General features: G+C 39.4%; 1 protein-coding gene across 2 annotated transcripts in view; it reads right to left on the reverse strand.

The window, feature by feature from the left end:
• LOC111152143 (regulating synaptic membrane exocytosis 1) overlaps positions 1-21,915 on the reverse strand; it is a 498,025-nt gene extending 476,110 nt beyond the window's left edge. For both annotated transcript variants that reach the window (XM_022510447.1, XM_022510446.1), the window contains exon 1: positions 21,606-21,915. In XM_022510447.1, coding sequence (XP_022366155.1) covers positions 21,606-21,769 — 164 coding nt within the window. In that variant the 5' untranslated portion in view covers positions 21,770-21,915. The remainder of the gene's footprint in view (positions 1-21,605) is intronic.
• Between the last annotated feature and the right edge of the window lie 823 nt (positions 21,916-22,738).

Consider the following 22,738-nt stretch of genomic DNA (forward strand, 5'->3'; position numbering starts at 1 on the left):
TCCAAAAAAATGATATTGCGTGTAGTATACATCATCAAAAATGTACATGAAGTATCTCTGAGAGCAATCCTGGATCACAAAAGATAAGGAACAGAGCAGAGGGGATAAGTATCTTGGTAAGACCAAGAAAACAAGCAGGAAATAAGTTCAAGTCATAAAACATACACAATAATTCAGAATACCAATAATAGGCATTTAGCTGAATTTTGCCAAGATGGCCTTAATAAATATAAATCTCTTGCTTCACGGTCTTAAAACTACTTTAAAAAAAAAACAAACACCTCTAAGTACATAAAACAATTATAAGCACTGATAACTGCAAATTATCAATACAGAATATGAGATTTCATGTCCAGTTAAATTCTAATAGTGCAAGAGTTTGATAAGCATCACGTGGCCTGGTGTGTATTCATGGACTGGACATTGTGTACTGATGGGCCACCAGTAACTGACTGTGCCACACCCTGTTGTCAGCCCAGACACCTCACAGCCAGCATACAGACTAAAACATGGCCAGTCCAAAAATGCACAATATTTCACTGCATTCCAAAGTTTCCACAGTCAGACAAATACACTGAAATCTTTGTTTTACTTTTCTCTCCATCCCTCTAAATTTACATTATTTTGAAACACGAAATGTTTGTATTTCCCCTTAAGCCTTGAACTGTCAGCTTATCTGATAGTCTACCAAATGGGCAGTTATTTTTAATTTTCTCCTGATCGAGGAAAGAGCATGTGCAGAGAAATGCCTCTCTCTCTGATTTTCACAGCCTCCCACCATAGCCTTATTACTAAAAAGTTATTTCCCATCTGTAAATTAACTCTCCTTGGCTCCAGTTTACACCTCTAAGCAGAGTCTGAGACAGTCATGCTGAAATCCTTTGACCATCCAACATATAGAAAATCATCAGTGTTTGAAAGAGATGTGTTGACTCCTCATCTAGGCTGCACTTGTGTTCTATGAAAGGAAGGCAGAAAGCATAACATCTACAATATGCGGAGTGCCAGGAATTACATTTCAGAATCCAAATTGCACTTAATAAAAGGTTGAGTCTATACTAATTTTTTTCTGATCCAAACAGTATAAATTTTATTATCAGCATTACCAATAATTACAAACCACTTCAGATAAATTAAAAACTAGCTCTGACATGAACATAAAAAACAGAGCTTCCTGAAAGTTTAATAACTCTGCAGTAACTTACAGAATCACATAATTGTTGTTAATTTTAGTGTACCTCTGTATTTCCTGATGCAAGCCAGAGCCAAAACATTATTTTAATTAAGCAATTAATTAATTTAAACGAATGAAACATTCTTGAAAACTCAGAGACCCTAGAGGGTTAGATTACAGAAAGTAGAATCAAGACCAGAATCCACGAATTCCTAAGCGAATGTGTGATTAGGATGTCAGTGTGCCATTCAAATTTCACCAACTCAGAGTCAACTCTTCGTGGGTGTCAAAATGCACAACATGAAAAGGAGTCCCCTGAATTCACTCAGTGGTTGTATCTGTCACTTAATGTGAGTAAAAGATGATTTCAGAAACATTTCCAAAGAATGGGAATTATAAAATAAACTGCCCAGACAGTAGGATTGAAATACTGATATGTGGGGAAATCAAGGAAGTTGAGATTAAACGACTTTTTAACTTTCTCACTTTATACTCTAATCATCTCTTACAGGTTTAAATACACACTCTTTGCAAACAAACATTTTACTCATTGACTTTGGCTCTGGGTCTTAATTTTCTAAACAAAAATATATGGTGGTAGGAGAAACACTGTAAAAAAGTTAATTACCAGATGAAAAGGTTCATTTAGGCTTGAACAAAACATATTGTAACATCCGCTGAAGGGAAAATAATAGGGGGTGCTCAAACTCCACCAATGACTGTGCAGCCAACACAGCATCCTCTTCCTTTCGAAATGTGCTGTTCTGCCTCATCCACAGTTTTGTTTTGTCTACAAGTAAATTAAATACCCTATATGCAGCTTCCATGTAGTTAGAAATGCTGATTTCACCCTGAAGGGCTGACTCTCTGACAAGGAGAGGTCAAAGAGAAGAAGCTCATGGAAGTAGTGCCTCCCTCCTACCCACCTAGCTCCTCTCCTCCAGAAGGTCTCCCTTCCAGCAGCCCTGAGGGGATGGCACAGAGTTGGATTTACCCAGCAGGGGAGAGCCCAAGGGCCAAAGAAAAATCACTCCTCCCCGGAAATGACTGGCATAATAGAGGAATGAATGCTTCATCTCTCTTCTGGGAAAATTCCCCACTGAGGCTCTCATATTTCTGTCTCCTGTAATGAGGAGGAGTAGAGAGGAAGAAGATAAAGTGCCTAAATTTCTGCCCAAATGACCCATTATTTCTTCCCTAAAGAAATAAAAACAGAAACTAAAAGCCAGAGTGCCCTTTTTGGAGGTGGAGGGGAAAGAACACCAGTCCCACTAGAACCAAGAGACCAGAGGGTAAATGGAATTACAGTTTCCCACCTTTCATATTACCAAGCCCTCTTACCAACCATGTGGTATGAAAGATTTAGTAATGCCTACTATGACAAAGGCAAATACATCAGCCTCTTAATTTCAAACTTGAAGGGGAAAAAAAAAAAAAAAAAGCCTGAGAACGAATTCTCAGAATTATACTGTTCCTTATAAATCATTGCCAACTTACATATAAAGAAAGCTCTGGAAGGAACTTTATCTTTTAGAAAATTTGCATTAAATGCTTTGGAATATATATCCAAATTACCAGAGTTTCACCAAGAAAACACAGGCCTTATTACATACACTTGCTTTTCTCATGAGTTTGAAGCAGACATTTTGGTATATATGGCGTTATGGAGCTACACAAGCTGTGAGCTAGAACTTGGTAGTGCTGGTTAGATGTTTTTATTATACTATTATTTTTTTAGTATTTTCATTACATCTTTATCTCAGCAAAGGTGCAGAGCTTTGATGTATATGTCCTTTTAAAATACTGGGAAATATCACCATCACCCCTAACTTTGTATGAAAACATCGGCATTATGTCAACTATTCACCAGTGTAAGTCCATACCAACCTTACATTTAAAGAATATTTTTGAAGGTTATTTTTATGTTGTATTCAGCATTTATTATGAGTATTTACTCAAGAATGCCACTGATTCAATGTGGTAATCTATTAGTTTTTTAAGTAAAGCATTCCTGTGCAAAGAGTTAGCCAGACCAGTTGAAGGTACTCTTTCATGCCACACACTCAAGACACAGTAATCCTTTCCACTGAATACAGACCATAAGAATTATGTATGTAAATCTGTATGCATTCATCTGAGATTATAAACTCAACAGGTGAGTCAAAATGCTTCCTCAGGAAAACAACAAATGTGAAGAATTCAACCCGCAGACATAATCCAATGTAAGTCTATTCCAAAGTGCTGCTAAAATAAGGCATATTACCTTCGTTCCACATTTAAAAAAAAAAAAAAAAAAAAAAGCACCCACCTTCTTCTGTGTGTTCCTAAAGCTCAGGTAACTGCATTGTGCTAAAATCACTACAATGAATAGGAGTATTCTGGCTTTGTACAATGGCAGAACCAAAGCTCCAATTGTGATTCAAAATTCCTTTATATAGTATCAACACAGCAAGTACTGTACTTTTGAGCTGGAACAGTGCTCATACAGCACAGCTGTCCCTGTCTTTATATTCAAAGAGATGTGAATAATGGGTGCATAGTACTATCTAAATTCATACTATTGTAACAGTTATTATCGCCAACAGTTGCTAATGCTGCCCATGTATGAAGAGATATGCCAAGTATTTTATATAGCCATTGTTATCTCGTTTACTTCTCCCACCCACCCGTGCTTCAGGGATGAGACAACTGTGGGATAAATGACTTAAGATCACATACTACTGGTAGAGCCCTGGAATCAAACCCAGGCCTCCTTGATTCTCAAATCCAGGTACTCATTCCCCTGCATCCCACAAGAATTACTACTACTGGAGCTACCTGGGATATATAAAGTATAGGCTTGAGGAGGACAGGAACCCTGCACCTACAGCCTAAATCAGGACCGGCAACATAGGAAGTGCTCAAAAGTATTGGTTAAACGGATGAATAAACCACCATAACTATAAAAGAAGGGTACTGGCATAGATGAGTAGTTTTCAGATGTTTCCTTTTGCTACAGAACTCTTTTTATTTTTCAGTAAGATTCCCAAATCACAAAATATGAAACAGATAAAGGCAATGAGATGGAAATGAAGCAGCAATACACAGCATAGATGCTTAGACCCTACCCAACAATGCTTCTTCCTTGTCCAGTCAACGTTACTCCCCAACACTGTGGGGCAGTCCCACGAGACACAGTGTGGAAACCACTGATTTGGATACTAAAGACCTTTTTGACTCAAATTTCATGAGTCTAAACATTGATTCTATCTTCAACAGGTTAGTTACTTCTACAGCAAAGAAACTAAACTAGTTCCTTATTGGAAATAAGTAGTTTAATAAAAATTTACTTTTAAATTATTCTAATTTGCTCACCAAATACCCCATGTGCTCACCTACATTTTTCATCATCTCTTACATTTGCCTGGCCCTGGCCAATGGCCATGAGCTGTAGTAAAGCATGTTAATTCTACCTCCTCCATCCCTCTTATCTGGATGTGGTCACATGCCCAAGATCACTACTTCCACATGGAAGAAGGCCACCCAATCCACATGGAACTGTGCAAATAAGAAATAAAATTTATTATGTTAAGATTTGAAAGTTGTTTATATTAATTTTTTGACGAATATATATTTTAAATTTAATGGAGATATGTAGACTGAGCACTGAATAGGTCTAAAATGTACTGCCCTATTTTCCTATATAACAAGGAGCCCTCAGACTTTAATTCCTATGGAAGGCACACACCTCAAGAGATGAGGTAAGGACTGTTTGAGAACAAATACCTAGATGGGAAGAGGGGATTTTCCAAAAACCACATGCCATAGTTGCCCCAAAACTTATATCATTGAATTAAGATCCCATCATTGCATATTTCCACACTGTCTAAATTTCCAGGTAGATTGTCTTCTTTACAAAAAATTGGTGGGAGGAAAGAGAACCAAAAGTTTCCTGAAAGCATACCTTTCCAATAAGTTTAGAAAAAAAAACAAATAAATCAGTTCTCAAGTGAAGTCATTGCCCTCAACAAATCTTAGTCATTGCCTCGCAGGCATTTGCAAGTATTTCATAGGTATATTTATAATTTAGGATTTGGTGATATTGTCAATCCCCCAAACAGACTTACAATCTGGATGCTACTAAAAATTGATTTAAATACTCAATTTTGTTTATAAATCTTAGGTTTATCCTCCTCCTATTAATTGACTTCATATTTAACCTGTGACTTCCTTTAATTTTTAGGCAGTTAAAGAATATTTAATTTCCCCAAATTTCTTATTTTGAATTTCAGCTAAAATTAGGCAGATGCCATGCCAAGCTGTCCAGATGCACCTTTCAAGATGGGGAGACTCATTCCTCTACATGCTGAGGATGCTTCAGCTATCAACCCTCCCTTCATATCTGAAGAGAGCCACCTCTCCCAAAGCCAGGTCCCATCCCCTTGACAGCATGAAGCATGAATTCGGTGACTCGCCAATGTAAGAATATTATAACCAGTTTCACAGCTCCCAAGGGTCTGAGACCTTCCCACTGCAGCCCAACTTCTCCCAGCCTCTCTGCTTCCCTTCCCATACAGATGTTAATCCTGAAGGCACTCCTTAATAAACTTCCTACACAATAATCTTCATCTCAGCGTTTGCTTCTGGGGAACTTAACCTACAAGAAATCTAAACTACTCTCCAAACACAAGGATGGGAGGATGGGAAAAAACAACAACAAAAAACTAGAGTGGTCAGGTCTTTTCCTATCACATTGTGTTTCCTAGACTGTCTCTCATGGTAAAGGATCTGAAGCAAATCATGTCATTCTGGATTCTGTATCCCCAAAAGCTTTCAAGTTAAAATAAACTGGGGCATCCTGGGAGACAGGGAAGAAACATGAAGTGAAAAGATGTATACGGAAAAGAGGAAGTATAATTAACCTTGATAACAGTGCACTCCTTAATGGAGATTTCATGTGCTTTTATATGTACATACACATGCACACACACGTACGTGTTTGTTATTGAATTGAAAAATCAAAAATATACTCTCTCTCTGAACATGAAAACCTAAATACAGATTTGAGAATGTCTTTGTAATTTGTAGGAAAAAAAAAAAGAACAAATACAAAATCTTAATCAGGGCTCTCTTTTGGTTGGAAGAAATAGAAACTTACTCAAATTAGCTCAGATCAAGGTTACACAGCAATCAAAAAGCAAACAAGCAAACAAAAACCCCAAAAAACAAAAACAAAAGACAAGATTACATAGCAAAGCGTTCAACCAGCCTTAGAGTGACTCAGTCTGCGAGGTCAGTATCAAAGACGCTTGGTGCCTCATGTGCCAAAAGGCCTCTCTTACCTACATGCCTTTGTTAGTATCTCTTTCTCTGTTGACCCATCTTGCACATGGCCCAACATGGCTTCTTCTGTAGACTAGCAATTGTCTGTTTTTCTGGTAAATCGACACTCCTGCTTTCCACCCCTGCTATTTCAGACTTTCTTCCTCATCCTCAAATCTCCAGTTACCATCACTCTCAGAAGATGACTCAACTCCCACTTCACAGGAAACAGAAAGTATCCGACATTAAGTCCCTTATCTTTCCAGTTACAAACTTATACCCTTTCTCTTTTATTCAAACCATCTTGTTCACTGTATTCTCTCCATCAACTGTTAAACATTCTTAAATTTACTCTATTTAAATTCCAGTTAAAAGAGGCCCACATTGGACCTAACTCTCATTTCCTTCCAGGTATCCCTTCTTTTCTCCCTTCCCAAATATCCCAAAAGATCTTCCTGTGTTAAGTATATAGATTGATTCATATCTCTCTCACTCCAATCACTAAATTCTAGTTCTGGCTCTACCACTTTTTCTGAAGTCACCAATGATCTCCTTGTTGAAGCCAACAACTGAATCCTACAGCTATTTACCAGTCCTCATTGTATTTGATGTCTCAGAATTTCCTTTTCATTAATTCAGATAAAATTTACATACCATGATAGGCACAGATCTGAAGTGTACAGCTTGATCAATTTCAACTAAGCATGCATATATGTAATACACAGCCCTACAAAATACAGAACATTTCTGTCCCTCCAGAAAATTGCTCATTTCCCTTTCATATCAACCCCTCAGCCCTGCTACCATAAAAGAGAACACAAATCTTATTTCTAACACCATGGATTAACTTTGCCTATTCTAGAGATTCAGGTAAATAGAATCATATGGTCTGCACTATCTCTATCTGGCTTTTTTTAATTCAGCATGATGTTTTTGAGATTTACCTTTGTTGTTCATGTAACAGCAATTTACTCTTGTTTATTGCCAGGCAATATTTCACTGGATGAATATACCACAGTTCTAAAATTCATTCTTCTGCTGATGGACACCTGAGCTATTTTTAGTTTAGGGCTATTATGAAGAAAGCTGCTATAAACATTCTCTTATTGTGAATACATGTTTTCACTTTTCTTCTATAAATATCTATGAGTTGAACTACTGGGTCATAATGTGGATGCATGTTTAGCTTTTTAAAAAAGAACTACCAAACAATTTTCTCAAGTGATTATACTATACTATGCTCCCACAAGTGATGCATAAGAATTCTAGTTCCTCATTACCTTCGCAAACATTGGATATTGCAGTCTTTGTTTTGGTCGTCCTATTAAGAGTGCCTTTTCTTCCTTGAAATGCTCTCTTCCCTTTTATTTGCTGTATCAAGAGTCTCCTGGGTTTTATCCTACCTTTCTTTGTTTTAGTGTATTTTCCAGGTCATTGTCCCCTTTCAACTTTCAAAAGTGAGGTTTCCTTAAGACTTATATTTAAGCTTTCTCTTTTTTTGAATCTAATCGCTCATTCCCACCTGTAACTTCATGGCTAGATGACTGATAAATTTATATTTCCAACCCATCCTGTCTTCTGAGTTCTTAATCTATAGCCTGCAAGAGCTGAATGACCAAGACTAAACATAGGATCTCCATTTCATCCCTCCAGATGTTCGCAAAATGTGGTGGCACAAGTCAGAAGTCAACTCGTATTCAATCCACTAAAAGAAAATAACTATGGCTTTTGCTTCCAAATCTCTCTCAAATCTCAACACTTTGCTATCACCATCGAAGTCCTTGCTTCTAACATCTCTCACCACAACTTCTGCAATAGCCTCCCAGCTGGTTTATACAAAGACATGCCCTGGGCCTTCAACCAATCAGTTCTTGATACTGTAGCCAGAATATTTTAAAATACTAATAGGATGTGTCATATCTCTCTTCAAAATATTTGGGTTCCTTGGATAAAGATAACACTCAGTACCATGATCTGGAGGACTCTAACGTGTGAAGCTTCTATCTCTCCAAGAGCCTCTCAAACCATGCCCCTCCTGGCTTTCTCTTGGCTTTCTCCTCTTCCACAACTGGTTTTCTTCTACTTCTTCAGGTGTACCATTCTGCCTTCTACCCGAGACCCTGCGTTCCTCCTGCCTGCTAGGTATTTCACTCCTTATTTGTCTAACTCCCACTCATGCTCAGATTAGCTCAGTCCTCGCTGTCACTTCCATGGAGAGCCATTCCTGGCCAGCCTGATATTAATCGAAATTCCTGATTTACACCATCTTACCAAAATATATCCAATATATACCAAAATATATCATATATTGTCCTGGGTTACATTGATCATAGACCTTACTTTTACATTTATTTTAAAATTTCACTTATATAAAATGTACCTTCTCCTACATAGAGGATAGATGGTTCCATTAATTTTAGTACAATGCCTGGCATATCACAATTGCTCAATCCATTTCTGTTCTAAGAAAAAAATAAATAGATATTATTCATTTTCTTGAAACTCTGATTTCTTTCTTGTTTTCCATTTGAAAGAGAATCTCATTAGTTCTTGGCCAATGAATCATTTGGACTTGGATCAAGTGTCCATTTTTAGTTCAACCAGTCATGGCCAGGGTGGGATCGTACTGATACAGAGCTGCTTCTTCCAAAATGCCCAACAGGGCAAAATTTATAGTTACAAAGAATAATACAAGGCATGTCTAGATTATACAAATTATGTAAGTGAGATAGAATGAACTTCTTTCAAAAGATTTTGTAGAAAGAATGTTTTTTAAGTTTTCAAGTTTGTGGGTATGAGAGTTTATATGTACATTTGCATGGATGAGCTGGGAGTGTTTGTGGATGCGTATGTGAGTTGCCATATCCTTCCCATTCCTCTAATTCTTTCTTTGGGTCACTGACTAACAGTCTGGCTGAAGACAAACTTCCAAATGAGGGGGAACCAAGAAAAACTCTTTTCACAGCGAGCAAAAACCAACTGGCTTTTCTAAATGAAAAAAAAAATATGATTTCAATATGTACATAATTCAAAAGTATAGTAGAAAAAACTGTTTGGAATCATAAATAAATTACTGCATATTGAAAACATTGTATCTTTCAGAGAAGTGTTAAAAATTAAAAATAAAGTTATCACAATTAAGAAGTATTGATAGCTTAAACATAAGTCCAACAAATATCATAGCAAAGGAGATTTTTAAATAAAATATTTCTTAGTCGGGGCGCCTGGGTGGCTCAGTGGGTTAAAGCCTCTGCCTTCAGCTCAGGTCATGATCCCAGGGTTCTGGGATCGGGCCCCGCGTTGGGCTCTCTGCTTAGCGGGGAGCCTGCTTCTTCCTCTCTCTCTGCCTGCCTCTCTGTCTACTTGTAATCTCTGTCTATCAAATAAATAAATAAAAATCTTTAAAAGAAAATTTCTTAGTCCCTGGCAATGATCCACTTACTTTGAATAATACTCAATATGACAAAATTCAAAATCAACAAAGTAATTAAGTGTTCCCATAGCGCTTGCCCTTTCTCTTTCTTTCTTCCTTCCTTCCTTTCTTTCTTAAATTCTCTCTCTCTCTCTCTCTCTCTAAAGTTCCCTTAAAGTTTCCTATAACAGCATATACTCTTACAGAGCAGGCAAATCAAAGCAAAATTAGAAAAGAAAATAATTTTTTTGATTTGATGGTAGTTAAAATAAAATTATGTGGAGAGAGTATGACAGTAGAAAACACACTGGGTCAGAAGATACAAGACACAAAGTCCTATACCTAACTCTCTAACTAATTAATGAAAACCTGAAAGAATCGCTGGGCTTTAGTCTTCTCTTCTTAAAAGTGAAGTTGGAATATATCTTCAGCAGCTAAAATGTTTCATCTTGATTGCCAACTCTCATCAGTTGATGGCCTGGAGTACTACACTCAGAAATGTTCTGAGACATCTAACATTTATCACTGATGCTTTTTTAGGTTCAAGAAGTCATTTGTGCACCGAGTATTTGCCAGCCCTGGACTGGATGTTAAGCTCTCATCCATATCTCAACTCAATCCAGTTATATTGTGTCAAAGACCAGTGTTTTTCTGCTGTGGGCATGCAGACTGAGCAATCCAGTTCAACAAGCACTTACTAAGGTTCAACCACATACCAGTCATAGCATTAAGCAATGGAAATGCCAATATGATTAGAAGAAGATACCAGCATTCAAGGAGTTTAAGTCTAGAAGATGACAGGGGGAAGTCTTAATTAAAAATATAATCCAGTACAATACATTGCTTATGATCTAATTCTAAATACCAAATCAGAGAGCATATACTGTGGTTTAAACTGTTACTGAAGTTAGTAATGTTTTAAATCAATGGAAATATTTCCATTAAACATGTCTATTTAGAGAATTACTTTAAAAAATGTATTATTTACATCCTCCCACACTGACATGCAAACACTTTAAAAATGCTGTCCTTCAAAAAGCCATTCATGATAAATTAAGAGTACAACAGATCATCTCAAAACTATATTTCAATTTCACCTTGTAATATCCAACTTCCAGTACATTCTTCTCTAAGTTCTGGCCAACTGTGGTTCTCTCAACAGCCAAAAACATTCAGCTCATTTTTTGCTTTCAGAATTTGCTGATAGAGTACCCATGGTTAGCATAACCTTCCCACTCCATCCACCTACTCATACCCTATTAATCCATCCAGCAGCCTTAGGTGACTCTTCTACTCCACATCCTCTGGATTTATTCATTCATACACATAGTTTAAAAAATTCAGGCACCTAGTACATGCCAGACACTGGCAAATAGGAATGATCCTGCTCTCGGGAACATATGCTGTACTGAGCTGGGACTGTCGCGTGAAAATGTTATAAAAAAGATGGGCACAGAGAAAAAAATACAAAAATTCATCTGGGAAGATGCACCATATGAGATGTTACTTGAACTCATATCAAAGGCTATGTAAAAATTAGGTAGACTGAGAAGGAAATTCCTAACAGAGAGAAAAACACAAGTGGAGTCACCAAGTTGTGAAGCTGTGGTGATTACTTTGAGATCTTGTTCAGTAAGGCTATGGCAGGAAGGTGGGCCTGGGCCAGTGAAAGGAGACAGCAGGCACGGTACAGATTATGAAATTTAATCTTTACACTGAAAGCACAGGGGTTTCATGTATATGTTTTTAAACGAATGTTAAAACTATTCCTCTGCCACCAGTGTGAAGATGAGATGGGGGGGGGGGGTTTCTGATCAGTGGCAGGAAAATGAATTAGGAGGTTATTGCAGGCAACACAGTGAGCGGTGATGAGAGTCTACATTAAAGTCACAGCAACGCAATTGGAAAATAAAGGAGAAATTCAAAGGACTCTAAGAAGACTGGATCGGGAAGATCTGACAATGGATTGAATAAGGAGTTGCCCTGGAGATGCCATCCAGAAAGGCAGGGTTTATTTAAATTAAAAAAAAAAAAAAAAAAAAGACAGTGTTTAAGCAGAAGGTCAAGACATGATTCTGGATCACAACTGGTTTGAAGTTCCCAGGGACATTCAGGTAGAGATCTTTAGCAGGTAGGTTAGGTGCATGGATTCAGAATTTGGTAGAAAATTCTAAGGTAGTAAGATATATTTGGAAATCATCAAAATATAAGTATGACTGAAGTCATGAACTTATTTGAAATTGACCAGAAACTGCATATAAAATGGTAGTAGAAGGTTGAGAGTAGGACCCATGGGAAGAGCAACATTGTATTATCAGTGGAAGATTGATTAGGGACACATGGGAAAGGAGAAGACAGATCAGAAGGAAATGGAGTTACAGAAAGAAGGGCAAGAGAGCTTGAAAAAGTCCTCCAGCTCCTATTATAACCACCACTCATTTTGAACTATTTTGTATGGCTTATTTAGCATTTTCCCAAAGTACACATTGTATTTTTTAACATTTGTACTACTTCACCAGGTAAATTATCTGCTACTTGGCTTGGGATTGTAAATTCTTTGTTTTTTCTTTTTCTGCATGTGGACCTCTAAGAACCTTAAACTATGTTGCCTTTATGGAAGACAGGGACTAGATAGATAGCCACCTGACAGATTATCAATCATAGATCTATTCAATAGTAACATTATAGCCTAGGCCTTTGGAGTTCCAAATACCAGGCAGTCCCATTCAGTGCCTGTGTCTGGAACAAAACTCAGACAATAGTATATTTTCCAGACTAGTACTAAGTTTTTACTCCAGGTTGCTATAGATTAGGTCATTAGATTTGGCCTAAGGTATGGAGACATCTTTATATTGAAATATCCAGCCTAATTCATAAGAGGACGTTATTACATTTTAGTTTTTCCAAATTATGTTTTTATGACAATTGTCATGATGGTCAAAGTAAAATCTCTTTATAATTTTTACTCTTACCAAAATTTTAATATCCCAAATATATAAGCCAGCTCATTTCAATTTCCCTTTATTTCAGATACAAAGACATCAAGTTTTCCTCCTGGAAAAAAAGGGGTTAGGAAAGAAGACTTAAGCTCCAATATATTACAAGACAGGATAGCTAAGAAAGACAAATCTGCTAAGCTGTATGAAATATAAAAGGAAAAGCTATTTGGCTACTTTTGTTTTCATCTCTTTCTGCTAATACACTATGTAATCTTTCTGACCTGTATAGAACTTTGAAATGTGAATATATATATACTATCCTATAATAAAGAAGCCTGATAAATTGATTTAAACATTCCCTAGATATTTCATATATCATCTGCCCAATGTTTCTAAAGTGTAAAACCCCATAAATTGAAAACAAAACAGCTAACCACTCAAATGAAGAGCCTCTCATTGCATTTGTTCAGAGCTACATTTAAACATCAAGAATGATAATTGGCACATGATGCTTGTGCACTGATTACTTACAACTTTAAAATAACCTGATATTCTTGAGAATATCAGTAATCTCCTAGAATATGGCTCAAAAATCGATCATATTTGAGCACAGGAATGCAACTGGGTAGCTAATCAAATAGACTACACAAAGTGTAAGAAATACAGCCAGAAAGCCCCATTAATAACTCCTACTATACTAGCTCCCATTTGTGAACATACGTGAGTCTATTAAAAGAAGGTAAACTGGGCAAGAGAAATTCATACACAGTGCAGATACTTTCATTGGTTTTCAATTAATTTATCTTCCCTATGTAAATATAATGGCATCTTCCAAACAATAATTACCTGTATAATGATAGGGAACAGACACAAAAAAGACTAACTACTATATAAATCACTAACAAGGTATTACCTGTTATATTACATAAAGATAACTATTTGGCTCATTATAGTTCTTTAGTTCTTAGCTAATATCTAATTAAGCACATTAATTACTTTCAATTTGTATGAAATTACTTTCTATAACATTACTTTATTTAACATCTAAAATTGAGAAGAATTATTAAAATGTTGCATTCTAAAATCTACTTAAATGTCTTCTCTAAATAGCAGGCTGCTCCTTTGCAAGGCCCAAAGGATAACATTTGTAAGGAAAGTCCTGCCTGCGGTTGCAATTCTTAGCCAGCGTTATATGAAAAATGTTTTGAAGTTTTAATTCTATTTTGCCATAAAAGGTAGCATTCCACTGAGACTCCATAAAAGATAACACCTCCTTCTCAGCCAAAGCTCTCCCATTTACCAATGATTTTCCAAAATAATATGTCTATAACTTGCTTGTATTATTTATTGGTTATTTTGTATTATTTTGTATTATTTTATGACTATTAATTACTTGACTTTCCTAAATTTTAAATGAATAATGGATCATAGAAGCAAAACTAATAAAGAAGAAGAAATTATCATTTATTGTCCATGTTGACACACAGAATTGAGAAAAAGAGGTAATTTCCATAATCATAGAGGAGATGTAGGCATAAATAGATACTGTCCTGGGTAAACCAACATGTATAGTCACTTTCTTTTTAAACAATTCTATTTTTCTCTTTAAATAAACATTCACATGTACAGGAAGTTTTCACAAGATAGCAACAGAGGTAGAAAATCTAAAGTCAGTACAGTATACTCCTCTCTTGCCATTCACAGAAAACTCACCTAGATCAAAGTGGACACGAACTTGATGAAAGAGTATGTATGAGAATATGCACACAGAAAACCCAAAGCATCCAGTAGAGAATCTTAAAAAAATCTGAAAAATGTATAATCTATTACATTACCCAACAATAAACTGACATGATAGAGAAACTACTACTTGACAAGTTTACGGTTCCTTATTCAGCCAATTCTGAAAATGAATAATTTATAAAATCCAGTGGCACTAAAATCATGGGTCTTTTTCTAGTAAAAGATGAGGAAATTACCCTAAACTAATTTCTCTTCACATTTTTGAATTAGAGTTGCCTTTTAGCTATTTCAGACTTGATCATTTTGCCCACATTGCTTTTTATGCTAAAGACATTTATGAGCTATTTAATGAGAAAAAGAACGTAAAAAGGTAAATACCACCTCAGACCAAGCCCTGGACTTATTTTACCTAGCACCTCCTTACCAAATTCTCCAACGGGTAGCTGCAGCCCTCGCCACACTACTGTTGGCATGACACAATGAGTGGACTGTTCTCTAAGAACTCATCTCCACAGAGCCCCTAGTAGCAGCAGTAACCACAGGAAAAGATAATCTTGAGAGTCTTCTGTAGTTTTTCGTACAGCAATTTCAAGTTTAAAGGTGTTTCCACTACCCACTGCCTCCTAAGTTAGCCAGGCAGGCATTATCAGTTCCACTTGACACACAAAGAAACTGAGACTCGGATGGGTTACACCTATAGAAAGTGGTAGTGTTAAGAACAGCATTTAGTCCACTGCTCTATCCAACTATTTGATGTTCACCTTCCCTTCTGACCATGGCAGTTACAAAATTGTAGTTAACACACCAACATCAGGCTCTCAACAAAGGACTCTCTTTATTTTACCTCAATAGCCCAATGCCTGAAATTAAAATAAAATAGCCCAATGTCCATTTTCAAAGCCTGAAAAAATGATCTTATTATTGAATTGACTATTGTACAACACTTTGTTCAAAATAGCCTATCTAACAAATAAAACTTGAGAACAATCGTGGGGAGAAGAAATAACCTCATGGTGGAGTAGAATGGTGGGAAGACGCTAAGGTATTAACACTATGATCAAAAGAGCCAACAGGTCAGAAAAGCCCCTGGTGTAGAGGGTTAACGAAGAAGCTGTGGCCAGATCTAGAGATTAAAGAGAGGTGGACTTGGAAAAGGGCTGAAAATGCCATTGGCCGGAAGAAATTCTTCTCTTCCTCCTTTTAGGTTAATTTTCTGGACGCCAGAATCAAATGTCATAAGCAAAGGTAGGTATCTAGCTAGTGCTGGGAATTTCACTAATACTAGAACACAAACAGAATACTGAAAGGATGACCTTCTTATCAAGAGTGAGCTCAGGACAAGTGAAATATGTATCCAGCAAATGCCTGACACGTGGAAGGCACGCAATCAATGTTAGCCCTCCACCAAAGAGAAAAGAGAAACAGACCATAATACCACAGCTTGACACACTTTTATTATTATTATTATTATTATTTGCCTGATGTACTTTTAAAAAGATTTACAAGAGGACTACCAACTTGGGAGTCAAGGCACATAGGTTCTGGGTTCTATAACTCTAGTTGTCATGTGCCCTAGGAAAATTTACCTCAACTTGCAGGACCAGCTCTGAAATATCCAACCCATATCACAGAATAAAATGTAAAAAGTGTTTAAAAAGTGTTTAAAAAATTAAAAAAATATAAAATTGTCCATAAAGGTATATGAAATGCAATACAATGGACTTTATAATCCATGATACATCAGTCCCGTCCACCTATATGTTCCAGGTGCGGGATAATATTATTTCAGGACTTCTGATTTGGTATCTTTCCAGGAAGCTTACTGCACAGGTTTAAGATAAATCATTCTCCTCATTTAACAAGTTGAGCAAATAACACTCCCAAGATGTTGTGTTTCTATTCAAGTCAGCAGTAGCACATATAGCCCACACTGGTTTCCATATTCTATTTCAAATTTGGTAATATACTTATTTAAATGATGGTACCCCCTCACATCTGGTTAAGAAAGAACACATACAACTTAAAAGAAAGTCAAGACATGTTAGCAAAAATGTGAACTAATGGTTATGTCTCTTTCCCTCCATTCTCTTTGACAGCTCCTCATGTCTTTCCTTTTTTAAGGCTTCCTTATTCTATATTTTCTCTGAAATATTTGGGAATTCAGTCCTGGGCACATTCACTTACTAAGTTTTGCTGAAGGAAGAAAACTTCAATAGAGTACAGGATTAACCTTCTCTAAATATAACTCTATCCATAAATGGTGTAAAAGAAGCTAAGTTCAAGTAAAATGGTGAGTTTTATCCTTCTTCTCTATTTAACACAACATCTCAAAAATGGTACATACCAGCTCGTGTTGTAGCAGCGGTCCCTCATTACTATTTGCGTTCTTTCTTTTCCTTCTTACCCTTCCTTGTCTCAGCAACAAGAGAGAATATTTTCAGGCATAAGAGATGAAAATCTTTGCAAATCCCAATGAAAACACGATACTTGCATCCATGGGGACTCCCTCTGCATTCCTCCCCAGCTGCCCTGTCTGCTTTTCCTTCTTTTCCCACTTGCTAATTTTGGCCTTTCATACTGAGTCTTATGGATACATATGAGGTCATAATAGCATAATTGGTTAGAGGGAGAAAGAGGAGAAAGAAAAGCTGAAATTATAAAAGTTCTACTTCTACTTTCCTTCACCTTTCATGAAGGAAGTAGATACTATGGATGTGTGAAAAGTCAGCATTAAGCTTCCTGTTAAGAAGAGAGTGAGAATATGTTGGCTAATTGAACATAATAAGGAAAAAAATAATTTAAAAGAGAAAGAAGAGAGGGAGAAGTCTAAAGTCAACATTTTCTATAATTTCACACCATGAATTACAGAATTTGTAAGTAAAATAGAACCTCACAGAATCCCCATTTAATTGTCTTGCCCACATTTACACAATAAGTGCCAGACTTAGAACTAGAACCCCCAAATGCTTGGATCCAAAGTTAATGGCCTTTCCACTATACAATGACACTTTCTATTTTCTTCAAATTGGAGACAATTCGCTTCTCCTCACTCCACAGGAAAACTCTATTAACAGTGTGAGTGAAGCTCCGGGCCCTCCTATAATCAGCACCTGATCTACTAAGTCAACCTAATCTTTTGCCAAACCACTTCTCTAAAACTGAGGAAAGAGCACAAACTAATTTAAGGAAAAGGTAGATGAAATGCAAGCTCTTTCTTGGTGGAAAGACAGTGTAGTGTGTGAGAAAATATTCAGACTTAGAATAAAAGGTCTGGGCTTGAATCCTGGTTGGGCCATGTAATGTGAGTCAGCTTAGGGTATTACTGGAATTCTCTGAGTTTAGGATGAAGATTTGAGGATTATGTGACCTGCTTTACCTTCTGCACAGGCTGTTGTGAGAATCCAAATATGCATGTATTAAAACTTGAGCATAGTTCAACTCTTTGGCATTTGATTCAATAATCACTTAGAATAATGGCCAGAATGAGGTAAATGCTCAATAAATGTTAGTAGTTTTATTAATTATTTCAATAAGGTTCTCAATTCCCATCCTCAAATCCCTTTAACTCTCTACTTCTATTTTTTCTTTTCCCTTACTATTCTGTGGCTCCTTTCTCTATGAAGCTTTTATAAAAAAAAAAAAAAAAAAAGGAATAAGATTTTAGATCTAATAAGATCTTCTCTGATTTAGGTCCCAGATAATGCAGTTTTCAACTCATGTAATGTATTGGCTCACGGTGTCTGGTGACAGTTACTTGAAAGAGTATTCATTGAGGAAGCTGGGTTTCAAAAAGCCTTCAGAAAACACACACGCATGCACGCACACACCAAAAACCTACTAAGATTAAGAAAAGACCTCTGATTTGCAGATAATTAAATCAGTCATTAAGAATTATTTAAAGGGGTTCAACTATTTCTAGTTAAATGGCAATGGTATTTAAAATTGGTGCACTTTGCCAACGAAATGAATTATTTTTATGACTAAGCACTTACAATTTTGAGTAAAATTTTTCTGAAATCTTGAGGTAAAAATTAGCTTGATTTTTCTTTTCCATTTACACATATCTAAAGATGAATTATCAAGGCCAAATTCAAGTAGTAATTTATAATCAAGGCTGATGAAACTACACAAATATATTTTAATGTATATTTTTTAATCTTTCCCATATTCACACATCAGTTTTCTATCCTCTATGAATGCCTTGCACATTTGTACACATCGTGAAGAGAGAGACAGCGTGCACAGTAGGTAGCTCAAGGTGATGGTTCTGCAGTGATGACAAAAGTGAACTTTAAGTCTAACTGCTGTGACCAGAACTTTCGCTTTGTGGGGCCTGTTGTGAAAGTAATTTCTCAGATACGTGATATGATGGACCAATCATTACCATAAAAACTTATCTCTGGTTTAACAAACACTTCAAAGCCTCGTGAAAAGTATCATGTTTTCCACTATTTTTATGCAAAGCTGAGAAAAGGCCACCACTTATGACTGTGTCATTAAGTTCCCAAATGTATGTGTCATCTGAATAGCCTCTACAATGATCAGTTCTTAAGACATAAAGTGCCCTCTGGAAAAAAAGTACAGCACTGTTCCACTAAGTGCAGACACACTTACACAGCAGCAAACCGGGATTCCAAAACACTCACCAATCTGCCACTGCACAAAAGGCCAAGACATTAACAGACGAAGCTGATTGATAAAGTTAATGCAGAGGTCTGGGATGATAGAGGGCTGTTGTAGAACAGCGTCACATACTGCGATATTTTGTGAATCCTTGCAATAAAGGAACAATATTTGCAAGCTGGGGCAAAGCAGTCACAGGAACAGCAGTGGGAAAGATGTTTCAGACATGAGCAGTTGGACAGTGTTCTTCATTTTTATTTGTCCACAGGAGCCCATACAATCTTATGCTATCCTTAGGCAGTTCACAGATTTGGAATTCTGTCCTAAAACTCACCCTCTCCCACTTAAAATCTCTCGCTCTCCAGCAGCCTGAAACAGCCTACGGGAGAGGCGCGATGGCCACTACTTGCACTGTGCCTTTCCCTTCCTAGTTGGACCCTATCAGCAGCTCATGGGTTCCGCTGGCTGCTGGAGGCCTCCATCCACCTGCTGTCTGCAGTGAACACCAAAAGGAACAGGCGCAACCTGTAAATCCCGACCAGCATAAAGGGTGTCCAGGACAGGTGGCAGGGACTGCAACCAGTGAGGACAGACGGACTGACAACCAGACAGACAAACAGCAGCACCATCAGACACAATCCATTACTTCCAGTCTCAGAAGAGGGGAAGCCTGCAGCACCAGGGATGTGAGTGTTGCACTAGGGACAGGCAGCAGATTAACGAGGGTTCTGCCTCCCTCAAGCCGCCAGGCTTAAAGTATTTGTTTTTTGGATGAGAAGGAGCAGGGAATCCAGAAACCTGCTGCTCTTTATAGAACAAGGCCAGCTCTGGCCTTGCAAGTTAATGGACCCTTTCTGAGTCTACAATGAAAGGGCAAGAGGAATGACTGTATTTCTACCCTTTTGCTGGGACCCAGCATCCACAGCAGTTGCCCGATATCCCCCTCTTCCATCTGGGTGGCAGCTACACGGGTGGGGACCTATCAGTCTGTGAATGCAGCCTCCCTCCTTTCCTCTCCTTCCAGGCACTGCTGCACTGAGAGGAAGCAGAAGAAAGCTTCACTGGCAGCATCTTCTCTAGAGAAGGCAATCCTTCAGGGTTTGGGGGGGGCCCTGATGGGTGTGTTCCATGCGTGGGTGTCACCCCTGTTCCCTCCCTGCCCCCTTCTTTGCTCTCAGCTAACTCCAGATGCAACAGGTTCCCTTTGGCACTTCATGCCAATCCTCTGCCCCCAGATACACCTTCTGGACTAAACAGGAGACACCAAGGAATTAGTTCCAACCAGGGTCTCCAAATTCCTTTACCCTCAAGTTGAAAACTTTCCTGAATACAAGAAGACCTCCCAAGGGAAAGCTGGGTCAAAGTCCCCTTCAGCTCCACTCTGTGGGTGATGCTAAGGAGTAAGGAAAACCCAGTCTGGATGCCAGTACCTTGTAAGCAGTTTTTTCTGAGAATATGATAAGCAGCAGCACAGGCAGTGTCACACACCCCTGCACCACTAGCAAGGAGCCCCATCCCCTCCCCAGACACAGGAAAATGGGGCACTAGACAGAGAGCCTTTGAAGGGTTGATGGGCTTTAAGAGGGGATGTGTGCAAATATGTGATCCCCTATTGTACTGCTTCCACCGGGAACTGAGCAGGCCCCAGAGGTCTCTTGGAAGGAAACCAGTAAAGAGGAACCTCTATTTTATTCAGGCTGGAGTCCCCATCAGCTTCTCCCCTTATTAAAAACTTTGCATCGCCAATGGCATTGTATAGGGGTAAGAGAATGTGTCTTCACACAGGAATTCTGTGTAGAAGACTGTGACTAAAAGCTTAAAGAGAAGCTGGGTAGGCAGGTTACCAAAGATGGCAACTGCCCAAAAAAAAAAAAAAAAAAAAAAAAAAAAAGACCCAACCTTGATCTGGAGATGAATGAGTACCAAAATGAACACTAACATAAGCATTTTTCTTACAAAAATACTGGCACCCTTCACTGGGGTAACCCCAACCTCCTAAACAACTCCAAGAGCAGAGGAGCTGTTCTCAGCACCTCTCCATCCCACCTCCCCGTTCTCCCACTCATCCCCTCCCCTCAACCTCTTCCCAGCCCAGGGCCCTTCCACCTGGGTGGCACCAGCTCTCCTCAGCTTCTGCATACCCCACCCTCAGGGTGGTCCCTGTCCACCCAGTCTTCCTCTGCAACCCAGCCTGAAGCCATCCTCCCCTGGCTCCTGGGCTCCCGCTCGGTGGCATCCCCTCCTTCCTGCTGTCCCCGTAATCTCCCTCCGCCTCAACCCAGCGCCTCTGCCCCCAACCCCAGCACCCTCGCCCGCCCCTCCCCCACACTCAGCCGAGAGGATTGGGTGAGTGAGTGGTGAATGGACCGATGGAGGCACGGAGGCACGGATGGCGCGGCTGGGGGTGGCTTACTTGAGCATGGCTTCTTCTTTTTCCTCCTCTTCCTTCTGCCGGTCCATCACTGCCATGATAATGTTCCTCTCTTCCTCGGTCAAGTGGCTCAGGTCGGGCAGCTCTTGCATGGGGGGAGGCACCGTGGGTGGGCGAGGACCGCGGGGCCCCACGGCCGAGGACATTTTCGTGGCCTGCCCGCCCCCTCTTCTGGCTCCCTGGCTCTCACCTTTCGGATTCACGCCCAGCAGCTGCGCCCCTGCTTCCCCTCACAGAGGAGCCCTCCTGGCGGCGGCGGGAGGAGGAGGAGCAGCGGCGGCGGCAGCAGCAGAGCCGGGGAGAGAGAGAACCCAGTGTTTCATGGTTGTTTGCATCCACCCAGTCCCGGATGCTCCCTTTGTTTTGGTCGCCTTAGCTAGGCTCGGGGCTGCCCGGCCACCTCCCGCAGCCCAGCCTCGGCCGGCGGGGGCGGGCAGGCGGAGGCGCGGCGGGCGCGGCGAGGGGGCGAGGGCTCGCGCCAGGCTCGGCCGATCCGGGCGTCGCGCGCTGGGCGCGCGGGGCGGGGGCGGGGCTGGGGCCGGGGCCGCCGCCGCTGGAGCCGCCGCCGCCGCTGAGGCTGCTCCCAAGCTCGGCTGCCTCCAGTTTGGGGCTGCAGAAGGGAGAGGGAGAGTTTTGGGTGTCAGTTAGGCGGAGTCTCGGAGGCTTCGCTCCCGGGTGATGCTGCTGCTCTCGCAGACATAGCTGCCAGCCACTCAGTCCCGGAGCCGCTCCGCCCACGGACAGCCACCCGCCCACTCCCCAGGTCGGAGCCACGCGTGCCCCAGCCTCTCCCCCCACGCTCGCCAACGTGCACGCCACATCGCTCTATCCCCAGGTACCCCTCACCCGTGAGTCATCCTCCCTTTCCTGGTCTCTTGTCTGTGTCATCCTCCCCAGCCCTGTTTTTCCTTGGATTGCATTAATCATCATCATCCTCGCTACCATCTTCATCGTGGAGCGTTAATATTATTTGAGCACCCACGATGTTCTGAACAGCAGGATGGAACACCCTCTGGACGCATTTTTTTTTCCCTGCTACGATATATTTCACATTTACTAGTCAAGTGTTCATAGCAACAATAATGTGATTTTTTTTTTAAGATAATTTTGATAAA

Source organism: Enhydra lutris, unplaced genomic scaffold (assembly GCF_002288905.1).
Source record: "Enhydra lutris kenyoni isolate GAN:26980312 unplaced genomic scaffold, ASM228890v2 scaffoldscaffold28, whole genome shotgun sequence".
Classification (NCBI taxonomy): domain Eukaryota; kingdom Metazoa; phylum Chordata; class Mammalia; order Carnivora; family Mustelidae; genus Enhydra; species Enhydra lutris.